We start from the raw sequence: 15724 nt of genomic DNA on the forward strand, positions 1-15724 counted from the left end.
CAGTGAGCGAGTCGCCTCAGAAGACGGAAGATCTGATCTCACTGTCTGCACAGCAGCTCCAGCCACATCACAGGCTGCTCGGGACTCTCCCTCCTTGGGTTGCTCTTTCCTGGTTTTTCTTTCTTTCTTTTCTTCTCTTTTCTCACTCCCTTTCTCCCTTTTTTTTTTCTTACTATACCTCTCCGCTCGCCAGCCACTCTACACTGGTTTCCTGCAAACTTTTGGAGTGGAGCCTCCTCCCCAGCCTCCCTCCTCCTCCTCCACCATCAAGAACCAGAGCTTCTACCCTCCCTCGACTCGCCCCTCTGGAAAGGCGATGCCACACAGTTTCTAAGAATCCAGCGGGAACTTGGAACGGAGTTTGCCCTGCCGTGAATTTGCCAGACGGGGTTTAAAGTTTCATGGTAAGGAAAAACAAACAAACAAAAAAAAAGATAGCGGGAAGGTTTGCGGTCGGAATGGGTGCAGTTAAAGAGAGAAGCGATTTGTTGGGGAGGGGGGGGGGTCGTCCTAGTAAAAGGGAGTGGACACAATCGCTGAAGCCCTTGGTTTAATTTTCGCCGCATGGTGGAGGTCCGATTTGTCTTTTGGAAAGTTTAACAGCTTCTTTTAGGTGCATTGCAGATCGGAGAGGCAAAGTCTGACGGCTTTTGTGTGTGTCCCTTTTCTCGCCCGCAGAATGGCAATGTGCAGCAGAGCGCTCCTCGCCTTCCTGGTGGTGTACGGGATGATAATGCCTTCCAGTGTTTCCTGCTCACCTGCCGCCCTCAAATACCCAGCCTTTAGGTAGGTTTACAAAAGCTTCCCCGATCCCTCACTCCCCCATGCACCTAGGAGGGGGTGCTGAAAAGTTCGCAGCCCAACCAACCAACTGCCTAAATTCTTATTTTGCCACTCTAGCTGAAAAGAGTGTTTAGCTTATTTCGTTAAGTGCCAATCTGCAGAAACGAAATTCTGTGTTGTTGGTTGTTTTTTTGGTTTTTTTTTAACATTGTTTCAGATCATTGATTGAGCCATATCCAAGTCATTCTCTTCTTGGTTTGGCTGAGAACTTTTCAGCACCACCTCCTACTTGATCAGCTTTCGATACTTTTATTGAATTTCCAGCTAGCTTTTAAATCTAAATATTTTGCTGCCCTTCTTTTCCATCTCAGGATTTTTTTTTTTTTTTTTAAACCTGTTACTCTTTATAGTAATGGAACAATTCCACATTAGACCATGAGAATAGGTGCACGATGGCTGTGTGTGTGTCTGGTGTGAACACACACACACAAACTTCTATATTGAAAGATCATACTAAATACCTTCAAGGAACCAATGACATATAACGTTCAATGATTAGAAACACAAAGCAAGAAAGACACAAAGAGGCACACAGAAAACAAGCAAAACTTGTTAAAAGTCCCCTGTTTTTAATGACACCATGGACAACCTGAGGGATAAGTACGTGCAGCCAGATGAAAAGATATTTGGAAATGCTTAGAGCATACACCAAGAACAATATTTCTTTATGGACTGATTGTGGTTTTACTTCCATCACGATGTCCCCCACAGTGTGAACAAGGCTTTATGTTGCTGATAAAGACAGTTAGTTATATTGTCGGGATATTAATTGGAAATCATACCACGTTTCTCAAAGTTAAACAATTTTGTAATTTTAAAACGAGATTTATTCCATTAATGTGAAATATAATGCCAGGGATTCATAGATAGCCACCACCTTGATTTCTCCGATTATCCGTATGCATCCAGTGTACAACATAGAAGCATATTTTCGTTGTAATGATTATTGTCTGTGTACATTATTCAGGCAAGTAGACTGGATCGCTGTTGCTTTATGGTTACTGTAATATCTTAGATGCACTGTGATAAATGATTGAACTATATGGAATAACAGAGCACTGCTTCAAGTTTTTTTAAAAAAATTGTTTAAGGATAGGGTTTGCTTAAGAACTCTATAGCCTATTTGCCAATGGAAGACTGGTTGCAAATAGCCATTTGTCCTTTCTTGTGGAGGAGATTGCCAGGTTCTCTTGATTCGCTTTCCTGAACAAATTGTTAGAATTAAGAGCGAGTAAGCTGCGGGGATGTTAGACATGGCGTCATTTAGCGAATGACTTGGAGGAGGAGAATGGGAGGATTCCGCACCAAATCCGAACCTATAAAACAAAAGAAAAGGCCTCGTCATGGAAGAGATGCCACAATGCATCCAGACTAGTTCTAGATCCGAGGTTCCCAAGGTGGAGTTAAGTTCATCACCTCTTTTCTAAATATTAAAAAAAAAAACAACTCCCCACCAAATAAAAACAAGCATCTGGGTTACTACCTCACTTTGATTTCTCACAGATGCATGCATTTTTCCTATTTCGAGGCATTACCACTTGTTTTCTATTGTTGGGTTCAGGACAATATTACCTCAGGGGGTGGGGGTGGGGAGATCTCTTTTGACTGGTGTGGATGAAAATCCTTGTGACTCTGGGCAAGCCACTTAACCCTCCATTGCCCCAGGTATAAAAATACAGATTGTGATTCCACTAGGTTCAGTCAAAATACCTGCATATAATAAATGAAAACCGCTTTGATGGCATTACAGAAAGGCCATATATCAAATCTTATTACCCCCCCCCCTTATTATTATTGTATATGTTGCACTAGGATGAAGAAATGATAGGTTAATAAAAAGGCAAGAAAGATAAACGAAAAAATAAAAATCGTACTATGGATGGTTAAAAAAATATTTGCCTTTTTATTCCTGAGTCTAAGCAAAGTCAGAATTAGGGTAACACTTAAAGAGAATCTGATGGGGGAGGGGGGACCTTAGCAGCAGACCAGTCCATGCATCCTTATAGGCGGTAACTGATTTCCAGTGCCTGAGTTGGCTTATTGGAGGACTCAAAATAGCAAGGAAGAAACACTTAAGAAGCATTTATTATTAATAGCGCAGCCAGAGCTAATCGACAAAAATAGCTTACGGGTGACCTAAATCTCAAAACAGGTAGGAGCTCAACCCAGCCCCAAACAAAGGGCTAAGGCAGAAAACTGAACAACAACAAAACCTGGTTTCCCCCCCCCTCCCTTTCTTTAAAGTAGTACAGGTAGTTTTCAGCAGCGAGACTGCCTGGAGTGATGGTGGTTTCAGTGGAAAAAGCTTTTCTATGTGCCTGCTATTATAGTTTTAATGCTTGTATTAGTTATTTAGAATTTTATTATGTATGATGTTATTATTATATTGTATGCCAAGTACCTATTGTGTAAACCGCTTATTATTATAGCAAACGTGAAGCCCTGCAAGCCTCTTTTACAAATGCTGGTAAACTGGCTTTCTTCCCCCTCTTGCCAGGCTTTGCTGTTAATTTTGGCTCGGTCCCAGGCCAGCCTGCAGATGGGTTCCTCTTGTTATTTCTCTCACGCCCACCTACAGATTGATGGAATCTCAGGGGGGCTCTTCCCATCAATGCTTGCATCTCAGCCTTCAGAAAAAAAAGGGGGGGAGAGAAGAGAAGCAAAGAAGTAGACATTAAAAAGAAATGAGCCTCTGCAAGGAAATGGACAGCAGACACACCAGTAAACATCGAAAAAGCAATTATACATTTCTAACCCCTTATTTTCCATTCTCTCCCCACCCCGTTTATTTGTCGTTGTTAGTCTTGAAGATGAAGTGTACGATGAAGACGGAAAGACTCTTCCACAATTCTCCATCAGAAACGATCTTGTTGGAAGCGCTGCATCGGTTTTAGACAATCTATTCAACAACTTATATTACGCACCAAATAAGAGGTGATTCTGTGGTTCTTGTTTTCATTTGAACTACTGTTAAAAGAAATCTGATGAATACCAATTCCTCACCCTCGAGGATATCAGTCACATGGGTGGATTCTACCAGGGTGAAGGCTTAAAAGAGTTTACCAGTGGAGGGAATGTAGCCAGAAGCTGTCTGTCTACTTAAGCGCACGTCAGGAGACTTGGACAAGTCAATTTAAATGAGGTGTTTGGAGGGTGAGGGGTGGGTTGAGTGGAAAGAACTCAAGTCCTTTTCTAATGAGAGGAGGAAGCCGGGGGATGGGAGAAAGGTGCAAAGAGCTGCCATTAATGAGTCTGAAAATTAAAAAAAAAATCTCCCACCTCGAGCCTCAGATCTCCAGCCACCGGGTAGACGACTATTAAATCACCTCTTAGAAGCTCAGTTAGAGTCTCCTGTCACTGCAACAGAGAGAGAGAAAGCGAGTTTCATACAAATACTTTTGTTTGTCAAGGAGGGTGTTTATTTTTGTTCTTCTAACCCCCTTTTTATTTATTTATTTTTTTTTTTTGCTAACGTTAGACATGCTGGTGAGCTGTTAAACAGAGTCTATAGGAAAATCCTGGATCAATTAGCTGCCAGAAACTTTCTGCATTCTCTGATGGCCAAGCGAGTAGGGTAAGATTTCAGTCTTCAGACACAAACGAAATAAAGATGTTGCTTCTGCATGACAAAAAAAAAAAAAAGAGCTTACTTCAGGATTGCCAAACGCTGATTTATTTTGCCACAGGGAGTGTGATAAATATAGGCACGCAGTCCCCTCCTCCACTCCTATACCCACAGGTGATCTGCTAAAAAGGACCAACTGTTTCGTAGGAAGTTCCTTTGATCATTTCTGCATTCATTTGTTCCACCACAAGAGGTGGGATGGAAATCAGGAAAAACAAACCTTAAATTTCTTAACTTGATTATTACATTGGACACATTTTCTAAGTTGAAGGATGCAGTCCAAGGATGCATGTTTTAACCTGCCAGAAATCCCTCTTAGAACCGACATTTATATCTATTTTAATTTTAATCTTTCCCACCTCTATCTTTTTCAGAATTAAGATACTCCCCCCCCTCCAATCTTCTTATCTAGTATATCACACATCCTAACCAATGCAAGCACTGTATTGTAAAGATTTCAGGAAGAGATAAAATTTTAATAAAACCCATGGGAAACGGATTACATTTTCATAATGAATAATTCATAGCATGAATATATTGTCTTCAGACTGTCGATTTATTATTATATTATCAGGTTTCAACTTCACAGCATGTGTAGACGTTTTTAAAAGAAAAGAACCCGTTAATTTATGTGATCTACACGATGATATGATTGATATATGTTCCTAAACAACAATAATAAAAAAAACAAGGTCTAATTATGTTTACATATAAAAAATAGAGAAAAAAAAAAAGCGTCAATGTTAGTTAGTGCGCTTCTGAAAAACTCAGCATGTGTAAAATAAAAAGGTCATCATGCTGTGTGACAATCTTGTCAGGAGACGCAGAAGGAGGATCTTGAAGCTTTTGCAAGCTGAAGGGCCAGATTTATCAAATGCTTGTTCCAGTTTCTCTCTTAATAAATTGGGTTCCCTTGATGAATTTGCTTGCATGGACATTAATAGTCACATAAATTTTCTCCCAGTAGGGCAGGGAAGTTTGACGTGCCGGGCAGTGTGTAGGTTAACAGAGAGAGAAAGTGCAATGATTATTTTGATGTTCCAAAAAGAACTGCTAGTTGGCGAAATTTGTGTTCTAAAAACTACATTTCCATTTTACCAAAGCCACAGTTTTCATGGGCTCAAAGGAAAATAAATGGCAATAGCTCTTTAAGAGGGCGACTAGAGCCTCGAGGGCTGTATTTTAAGTTTGGGAATAGGAATCTTCCCGTCTCTCTCTGGGTAGGGAAAGGCCTGTTGTGCAGCAACACGACCTGTATAGGTGCGCTGTCGAAGTTCTCAGGCCGCGCCATGCTGCCTTAGGAACTGCAGGGGGCGCTGTGCCGGAGCAAAAGTTGAACTCTGACACGCTTTTTTTTCCTTTGCAGAGGGGTCATCGGCAGCTTGGAGGAGGACTCGGATCCGCTCTCCAAAAGACACTCTGATGGCATTTTCACGGACAGCTACAGTCGCTACCGAAAACAAATGGCTGTCAAGAAATACTTGGCAGCCGTCCTGGGGAAAAGGTATAAACAAAGAGTTAAAAATAAAGGACGCCGAGTAGCGTATTTGTAGCGATGAGTAACCAGCCACCCCTGTGTACACACAAAAAGAGTCATTTCCAAACTGACTGAATAATCATCGCTCCTGTGTTATCTCTAAACATGTATTTATGTATGAAGTAAAGCCATTAAATGAATATTTTGATAATAATATTGTTTTTCTTTTGTACAAAAGCACTAGAGAACGCACAGATCTACTTTGTGGACCAATCATTAAGTTATATATATAAATATATATATATAAATATATAAATAATAGAGAACAATTCATATAAAGCGCGCAGAAAACCAATTCGCCTGAGCTGTTTATGTTTTTATATAAAATAAATAGAAAAAAAGACAATCATTGTTTTGAATATTAGTCCTATTTTTGTACCTGAAATTAAAAGGATAGTATTTTTATCCACGACAGGGTTGAAGACATTAATATTGACCATTTACTACTGGACATAGACATTGATGCCCTGCTACAAGGGGATTTTGATGCTAATGATTTGGGAGAATTGCTGAAGCAGATTCTTCCCCCGGTGAGTCTTAGAACAGGCTCCTTTAACACAAGCCTATCTCAAGGGGCACTGTCCCCCTTGCTAGAGATTTCAATTTTTCTGCTTTCTCTGATTCCACTTTTACATGTATTTATGTCTCCTCAAACACTGAACAATAGAAAATAACTTCTCCAAGGGTGAATCAACAGCTCCACCCAACCTGTGTATCTCTGTTAGCTTAGCCCCCCCCCTTGCCCCCCACGTAGCAAAATTAGGTCCACCTTTATTGACCCCCCTTGTTACTGACTTAGCTGAAAAACAAATAACACCCTGAGATGGTAACATTAGTTGGGGATTTTAAGCGCAGATGCCGGACAAGAAGCGTCACGAGTCAGCTAGGAAGTGCCCCAATTAAATGCATGGTTTTGGGCTGCCCTAGAGATTGGATTACATGAGTTATGTCCACTACCTAACCAACCTTGGGCAGCTTATATTGGACTCGATGCAAAGTACAATGTGTTACTCTCCAGTGCTGTCCATGCTTTTCATCATGTGAATCTACCACCAATCTCTCTTTTGAGTGTTTCATTTTGGAGGTACTCCTCTCTTTTACTGTTTTCTCGTAGACTATTTTCACCTGCCACCCTACTCTGCACTATTTAAGCACTGTTTTAATATATATATTTTTTAAATTGTGAACATCTCTCACATCCTTTTGTTCTGTTAAATGCAAGCTCTTATTGTAAAGTTTAGGAATCCCTGTTTTAGCTATCACTAAATAATTATGCACAACAACTAGAGGTTTGTTCCTTTGTTTATTGAGTTTGGAGGTAAAATGTATTTTTATACATTATTGCTTAGTAAACTTTATTTCATAAAACAAACTTTGTCAGAAAAGCATGTATAGTGTCCTCGTAATGTTTAGCTTCCATTAAGTGAAAAATTATTTTTAACATCATCATTTTATGTATGAATAATAGCTTAATTTATGTTAAAGCAATGCATTTGGCATCCTTTAACAGATCATTGGAATGCTCCCTCCCCCCTCCCCTTCTTCAAAAGATCTAAAGAGGACATGTTTTGTGTTTGTGATTCATCAGCTCTCTTAGCATATTCTAGTGGAGTCTTTAAAGGACTTAATTTCAGTCATCAATTCTGTAAAAAAAAAAAAAAAAAAAAAAAAAGGACAGTGTGCTGAGATAGTTTAAGTGATCGTTCATTTTCTTGTACCAATCTGATCAGCATGAAGTAATAAATCAAAGGATCCAGCGATTGAGTTTGCAGTCCCACGTGAGACGGCCACTGCCAGTTGACCCTCCTGCAAACAGTTGTAGCACATAGGCATTCAATCTACGCCTGAGTCCTGTGTATGAAATCAATCTTACTTTAATTTTGCATTCTCCTCAGGCAATGTGACGTAGGAAGCAGCTTGCAGCTTTCGTGCCTTTCTTCGCCTTTTAAATCGCCACGAATCACAGATGGCTATTTAGTGGCCCTACAATGCTGCAACACATCAGCTTGCATTATAGTCTTAAATCTTTGTTCCTTGATAATGGGCAGAGTTTTTTTTGTATTTGTGTCAGATGTGGTAATGAAATAGGGTTCTATTTACATTTACTATTATTATTATTACTACTCTTTTTTTTCCTTCTTATTTTTGTGATCTCTAGCTTAGAGTTTCAGTGGCTAGCTGCAAACATTTTAAAAGTGATCACATGCGTAATCCTTTGTATGATTTTCAAACACCAACAGCCTTACTAAAAGGAGGAGATTGGAGGTGCAGTAATAATCTGAGTAGATGTCAATCTTGAAGAGCTTATCTTATGTGCAAATGATTATTTAAAACAATTTAAACAAGTACACACATGATATCTATAACTAGGAGGTTGACAACTGTTATATAAAAGTGTGTAAAGTTTGTATGAATAAATTTTTGTAAACAATGCAACTTTGTCTAATGTTTGAGAAAAGACATTTAAAGCATAATAGTACAATCTGTATATTATCTTAAATCTTCTAAATAGCCATTTTTAATCATTTGTATTTTTCATGCCTGGATAAAAAGGTAGATTTATAAATTATACACTATTAGCATAATTTTATTTAGCAACTTACACTATCTTGTGGATATCTTACATAGATTTAAAATAGATATGGAAGTAGAAAAGAATTATTTTTACATGGATAAACAGCTTGCTAAGTAGTAAGAAAACTGTTGTAATCTTGTAGAAAACTCAAAATCTAGCTAGTCTAACTCTTGGAAAATTCCACATTTGATTTTTCTCACACATTAACTACTTGTATGCCTATGAAGTTTTGTTTCAAACAGAACATGCTCAAAATGTTTGAGACAACCATTCAACCTCAACTTGGTACTCAAAAAACTTTCTGCTTGTACTTTGATTTCCTTTGGTTGTTGCAAAACAGGTCAGCTTTGTTTTCGATTCACAAAAAAAAAAAAAAAAGGCGGAAATCTTGCCTGCACAGCCTGCATTTCAACAAGAGTACATGGTGTTCTTCTAAGAAGGAAGAGTAATATGAGAGAAAGGAAAATGTGGCCAAATGCTTATTTTTTGAATCAGCAATCCACAAACTGTACCAGCAAAACTCTCAGTAGTAGTCTTCATCGAAGTCTTTGGATAATGATTGGAACCCCCCTCCCCCCAGTTTGCCTGTGTTTGTGATCACCACTGCTGTGTCACCACAGGTGTGGATGTGGAGGTGTTTTGGAGGAGTCCCGACAGTTTGTAATATTGGGAAGGCTAGGGGGACCGATGAAATATGAAGTTATGCTATACATACTAGAGAAGACCCTCAGTTTTCAAGGGCATATCAAAAACTGTGCAAAAGGGTAAGTGAAACACTTCCCACCGGAAGTCACCACAGATCTAAATCATTTTCTAGATTCATCATCAGCCTATCCTAAAGATACTGCTTTTAATCATTTTAAATGCCTGGCACTTCTTCGTTGAGTTTCTATAATAACTACAAGGTGCTTCAGACGGTTATACATATTGGAGTCACCATCTTCTGGAGAACAGCATATCATCTTCTGCTCTGAGTCCAGGAAGCTCAAGCTAAAAATGTTTAATCCTGCATAGTGTATGACAGCAGCTCTGAGAGTTGTGAGTGCAAGTCTTCAGTGGAAGCCTTTGTCAAATGAGGGTCTCTTTTCATTCTAGAGGTTTAATTGCATTAAATTCAATATTAATCACCAACAGACACTTTTCTGTTCAAGCAGAGGGTAAAAAATAACTACCATCCTAATGATAACATTTTCATGGAAATGTTCCACTGCAAGGCATCACCTATTTTCTTAGCAGAAAAGGAAGGACTAAAGAGACAGAAAAAGAAACTGTCACCCCATTGCTGTGCAGAATGAATTGACTGTTAGCATCTTAAACCACAGCTAAGAATTTAAAATAATAAGTTCACGTGAATCTGGTTTCTGAAAAAGAAATAACAAACAAACCCTAAACCCAACTCTGAGCTTTATGTTTACCATTTATTTAAAATTTCCTATGCCTTCTTCTTCTGACAAACAGGTCAAAGTGGTTTACAAAAACAGCATAAGAACTTGAGAGTTGCCTTACTGGACAATAGACATAAAAGAAAAGGATTCTATTAATTATAGGAAAGAACTCCCAATTGTACTAAGAATGAACAAACAGTCCTGAGCATGGGCTGGCCAACACCATCATTCCTATAGCTCTGAGCTTAGTTCTCCGAAGGCCAGATGAAAAAAAGCAATCTTTATTGAGACTCTAAAATTCTTACATGTTAACATTGCTCATAAAAAAAGGGAAAGAAAATTCCCAAATGCTGGTGCTAAACTGAAGAATGGAGACCATCTAGTAGTGTCTAGATGTGCTTGGGTTGGTTCAGGAATGGTTCTCAATTTCTTGGAACATACCCAGCCAGCTGGGGTTTATAGGATGCCCATTATAAATATGCATTAGATTGATTTGCACGCTCTGCACTCATGATTTGCAAATCTGACTCATGGGTATCCATTGCGGATATCCTGTAAACCCGACTGGCTGGGTATGTCCCGAGGACTGGATTGAGAATCATTAAGCTAGTCATATTAAAACCATGCAAAATATTTTAGTTCTAGTTGGGTGTGCAATTTAGTTGGAACAATGATTTCTTGATGTGTTTGGACATTTTATATACCTTTAGGCAATGAATCTCAAAATGGGTTTTACTCGGAGAATTTTTGCTGTGGCAATGGCATTTGGAAAAGACACACTTATTAGCTACTAGAATTTATTCAAGTGTATTTATGGAAACAGGCATTTTTGAAAATATTTTCTTACTTTCCATTCTAGTCGTAGAAATATAATAAGAGAAAAAATGATGGCACATAAAAAAATAGAGGGTTAATCTAGTCTCCACATTCAGTACTACTGAGTTTAGGTGATCTCATGCTTCAGCCTCATAGACTTGCATCTGAAGATCCTCTGTACCTCTCTCCTGTCGTCTTAAAGTTCATTGCAATCTTCAGTAAACTAGTCCATGTACTCGTTTCCCTTTCCATGAAGAAGATTCTTCCTTATGCTACTTCTCCGTCTACAGATGCTTCCCTTTGCTTTCCTTTAGTCTTGTATTCTTACCTTTGGTTCCAGATCTTATCCACAGGAAAATGATTGCTTCTTCTGCTTTATGTTTAAGATTGAGGGACTTGAATGCCTTTTATCATTTCCTTCACTTTCTTGTACTACTCTAGGGTATTTATAGTCTTACGTTTCATTTCACAGGTCTTACTGCCAGACACTGCACCATTTGGGGTAGTTTTTCCATACAAGATCTCTATTCTGTCTATATCCTTTTGAATATATGGCCTCTAGATAAGGTCTCACAAGTGACCTGCATAAAAACATTAACCATACTTCTTTTCTACATATCTCTGCCTACAGACATAGTACTCCTCTTGCTACTTCCATGGTTTCTTTGTCTTCTACATTGAGATCATAAAATATGATCACTTTGATGGGTGCATATCTATACCTCACCTTCCATCTCTTACTATTCCCTTGGATTTCTGTGCATGGCTCTATGCTTTTGTGAGGGTGATTTTATAACAGGGCTTAACTTCATAAGGCAGGAAGGTGTTTCTGTTGGCGCTAATTTACAAAGACACATAGACCCCTATGTGACTTTAAGAAATACTTGTACAAATCCTGCAGCAATAGCACCTATATTCAAGGCATAGTAAGTATAGATGTTAGTAAGCACTTTGGCCCTGGTTCTATAAAGCCTATCTAAAGTTTGGTACTTATGTTGGTATGCCTAGCCACTCTAGGCACTTAGCTTAATTGATTAATAGGCTAAATCAGCAAAGATAAATGACACTTAACACCTAATAATTGGCTTTAATTGGATGCTAGGCACCTACCAGGTTAAGGTAGGCATATAGGCCAAGGCACCTACCACAAAGTAAATGTGATTAGGGAGTAGATCTTGGGTGTGTTTTGTAGGTAGGTGCCTGTTTTGGACTTAGGAGCCTAACTTAGGAGTGGATATTTAGGTAAAGTCTCCTGTCCATTTGGCGTTTCTTCTCTCTCCTGGTGTAAATAGGATGCACCTAAAGTTAGGATCAGACAAAAGCGCAAAATAAGAGGAATGGGGGTAAGACTATGCATTCTCAAAACACATTAACACCCCATTTAATGCAAAATCAAAAAGACAAGTCAGGCACTAAATACTCTGTAAAGGCAAAAGAAAAAGCCTCAGACATTGGTGAGGTGAAGCTACCCTCTACCAACCTCACATCATTGGCTGGAAAAAAACTTTTGCCGTATGACGATTGTTTCATGGTAAGTATCACCACTGCTTCAGGGCTTAGAAATCAACATAGCTAACCTATAAAAAATATTGTGCCGATAAGTATGTCATGTTCTATGTTTCTATGGAACCAACACAACAATTTTCAAGGAGCAATTGAGCTCAAAACTTAGATTCACAGTTTGTAGAGAATGTCCCCTGCTTTTTTAGTGTACAAAAATATGGCACCTGAGCGTTCCTTAGAGCTGATCGGAACACCAATCAGAGCAAACAAATCTCCGATTGGTTCACCTCTAAACCTGTGTTGGTTCCATTATACTTAACAGCACAATTATTTTTTTGTCGGTTAGCTACGTTGATTTCTAAGCCCTGAAGTAATGGTGATAGTTACCATGAAACGATTATCATACGGCGGAAGTTTTTTCATGATGTGGGGTTGGTAGAGGGCGGTTTCACCTCACCAATATTTGAGGCTTTTTCTTTTGTCTTTAAAGAGTATTTAGGTGCCTGATCTGTCTTTTTGATTTTGCATTAAATGGGGTGTTAATGTATTTTGAGAGCCTAAAGTTAGGATGCCTAGCAAAGCCTATGCATGCTTAAGTGGCACCAAGCGTGATTCTTTAAAGTGCACCTAACTTTTAAAGAATTGCACTTAGCACTGAAGTAGTTGGTGCCTAATTTTTAGGCATCATATATAGAATTGGGCCCTTGGTGCCTATATGTGTGTTTTGCTTAGAACAGTGTTCTTCAACCTTTTTACACCTATGGACCGGTGGAAATAAAATAATTATTCTGTGGACCGGCAGTTGAAGAACACTGGGTAAGTCATGGTTCAGACATCTGGAAGCCTTCCCTCTGACGTTGCGACATCAGAGAGAAGGTTTCCGGTTCAGGCGCAGGACGCGTGTAGGAGCCTCTGCTTACGACTTTGTACCGGCGGCTGAAGAACACTGTCTCAGGCCTGATGCATGTGCCGGCCGGCAGGAAATTTCTGCAGACCGGCGCCGGTCCATGGACTGGCCGTTGAAGAACACTGGCTTAGAATATGTGTACACACTGACTTGCGCTGAGCGTACTTTAGGCATAACCTAATTTTTTGAGTCCATATGCGTGAAAATGGTTTATAAAATTATCCCCTCTATGCATTAAACTTTAACTGACAACCTCTTGATCAGTTTCCGAGCAATTAGATTACTCCATCTGGAATGCTTAGCAGATACACTTCTTTCTATCATATTAAAAAGACAGATTGCCCCCTCAGTGGCTTAGCGTGGGTGAACAGGGCCCAGGGGGGTGGTGTCCCTCTTCTGCCCCTTTCCCATCCCCCAGCCATGCGTGCGTGCCCCTTCTCCATACCTTTTTAACATGGGCGCAAGCAGCCACCAACTTGCTACCCGCATTGGCTTCGGCACTTTCTCTGACATCACTTCCTGGGCGCGGGACCCTGAAGTGACATCAGTGAAAGCGCTGAAGCCAATGCGGGCAGCAAGTTGGTGGCTGCTCGCGGTGAAGTTAAAAAGGGACGGGGGGAAGGGAAGGAGTGCGCCTGGAGTGGATTGCTTCCCTCACCCCCCTTTACTATGCTGCTGTACCCCCTACCAAGTTCTTCTGCAATATCCCTTGAAAAAAAATTTGCACAGAGCTGAACGCCAGGACCAACCCTTGAACTAATGCACTGATGATCTCTCTCTTGGATAGGGTTACTATATGGCTCCGAAAAAGAGGAGAGCGGATTGAGATATTCAGCTTTTGCTTCCATTGCTTTCAATGGAAGTAAAACCCAGCGTTTTGCCATACTATGTCTGCCATGCTACAATCTCTCATGCCATGTTGGCTACACAATGTTTGCCTCTCCATGTCTTCCATGCTATGTTGCATCATGCATGCTTGCCTTACCATTTTGGCCAAATCGTGTCATACTATGTTAACCATGCTTTGTAACACTGTTTGCCATACTATGCTCGCCATGCCATGTCTTACCATACCATGTTTTGTCATATTATGTTTTACAATGCTTTGTTAACTATGTTTTGCCATCTCTGTCAGATAATGTTTGTCATGCTATCTTCTACCATACTATGTCTGAGAGTGTGGCGTGTGGTTTAGAGCTATAGCCTCAGCACCCTGAGGTTGGGGGGGGGGGGGTCAAACCCACACTGCTCCTTGTGACCCTGGACAGTCACTTGGTCCCCCATTGTCCTAGGTATATTAGATAGAGTGTGAGCCTGCTGGGACAGACAGGGAAAAAATGCTTGACTACCTGAATAAATTTATGTAAACTGTTATGAGCTCCCCTGGGAGAACGGTATAAAAATTAAATGAATGAATAAATAAAATGTCTCAATCTGCCCTACTTACTTCCATTGCTTTCAATGGAAGCAAAACCTGGATGTCTGAATCCATTCTCCTTTTTCTGGAGCCATATGGTAACCCTCTCTTGGAGGAGGCTTCCATTTACCATTACCACTGTTCTCTCTGAGTGAGAATTCTCCATCTGCAGCTCTGCCAGTGGGGGTGTTGTTTCACTATCACATTTTCAATAGTGAGGGACAGACAAGCTCTCTAGAACTCCAGGGAACCTGCCTGTCCCTAGCCACTGAAAACACAGTATTGAAGCAGCAACCCCCCCCCCCCTGGCAACAATGCAGTTGGAGGATTCCCACTCAGAGGGATCAGTGACTACTACCATAGGCGGCTTAGCTATTTGGGGAGGCTAAAGTGGGTGTTGCTGGGCATGGAACCTGAGTCTATAAATCTGTATCTAATGCCATAGAATAAAGTGGTAAGAAAATTAAATAGTGTAACCTTCAATAGATATATAGGTCTCTTAGGCAATTCAAGTTGTATTAAAATTTTGATGTATCGCAGTATCATAAATTCAAAGTGATTTACAATTAAGAATTGGGTCTCAATTATTAAATACAATAAACACATGGACATTACAGACTTGTACATAAGGGAAGTGGGGGCGGGGGGAGGAGCATAGTAAAGAAGACATAAAAGGTAAGAACAATGGGAGGGTAAGAATTTTTAAAATAAAAATAATGAAAAGTAAAAGGAAACTAAAAGTGCTTTAATTTCTCGAGGCTTGTAATAACATCTCACCAACTACCTAGAAAACCACAACTTATTCCATCCTACACAGTCTGGTTTCAGAACCAACTACAGCATAGAGACACTACTAGGTTCCCTCATGGACACAGCTAGACAACAAAAAAATGCTGGTTATATAACTAGATCTCACCACAGCATTTGACCTGGTAGACCATGACATACTACTACAAATACTAGAATCAATAGGAATCACAGGAAAGGTGCACACATGGTTTCAAGGATTCCTACAATCCAGGACTTACAGGGTAAAGACAAACAAAGAAAAATCAGAACCAAGGTCCAACTCCTGCAGCGTACCCCAAGGGTCGCCTTTATCCCCAACACTCTTCA

At 39.9% G+C, this 15724-nt stretch overlaps 1 protein-coding gene across 2 annotated transcripts; it reads left to right on the plus strand.

The window, feature by feature from the left end:
- The first annotated feature begins 204 nt into the window (after window positions 1–204).
- ADCYAP1 (adenylate cyclase activating polypeptide 1) lies at window positions 205–8438 on the plus strand. Of its 2 annotated transcripts, none has more exons than XM_033934738.1 (7): window positions 205–404; window positions 679–786; window positions 3646–3777; window positions 4322–4417; window positions 5835–5972; window positions 6421–6535; window positions 7736–7876. In XM_033934738.1, exons 2-7 carry the CDS (start codon window positions 680–682, stop codon window positions 7832–7834), a joined length of 687 nt encoding a protein of 228 aa, XP_033790629.1. In that variant the 5' UTR covers window positions 205–404; window position 679; the 3' UTR covers window positions 7835–7876. The 2 variants fall into 2 exon arrangements, with proteins under 2 accessions (XP_033790629.1, XP_033790630.1); XM_033934739.1 differs by lacking the exon at window positions 7736–7876 and adding an exon at window positions 7901–8438 and having other exon boundaries at window positions 207–404.
- The last annotated feature ends 7286 nt before the right edge of the window (window positions 8439–15724 follow it).

This window comes from Geotrypetes seraphini, chromosome 2, assembly GCF_902459505.1.
Source record: "Geotrypetes seraphini chromosome 2, aGeoSer1.1, whole genome shotgun sequence".
Taxonomy (NCBI): domain Eukaryota; kingdom Metazoa; phylum Chordata; class Amphibia; order Gymnophiona; family Dermophiidae; genus Geotrypetes; species Geotrypetes seraphini.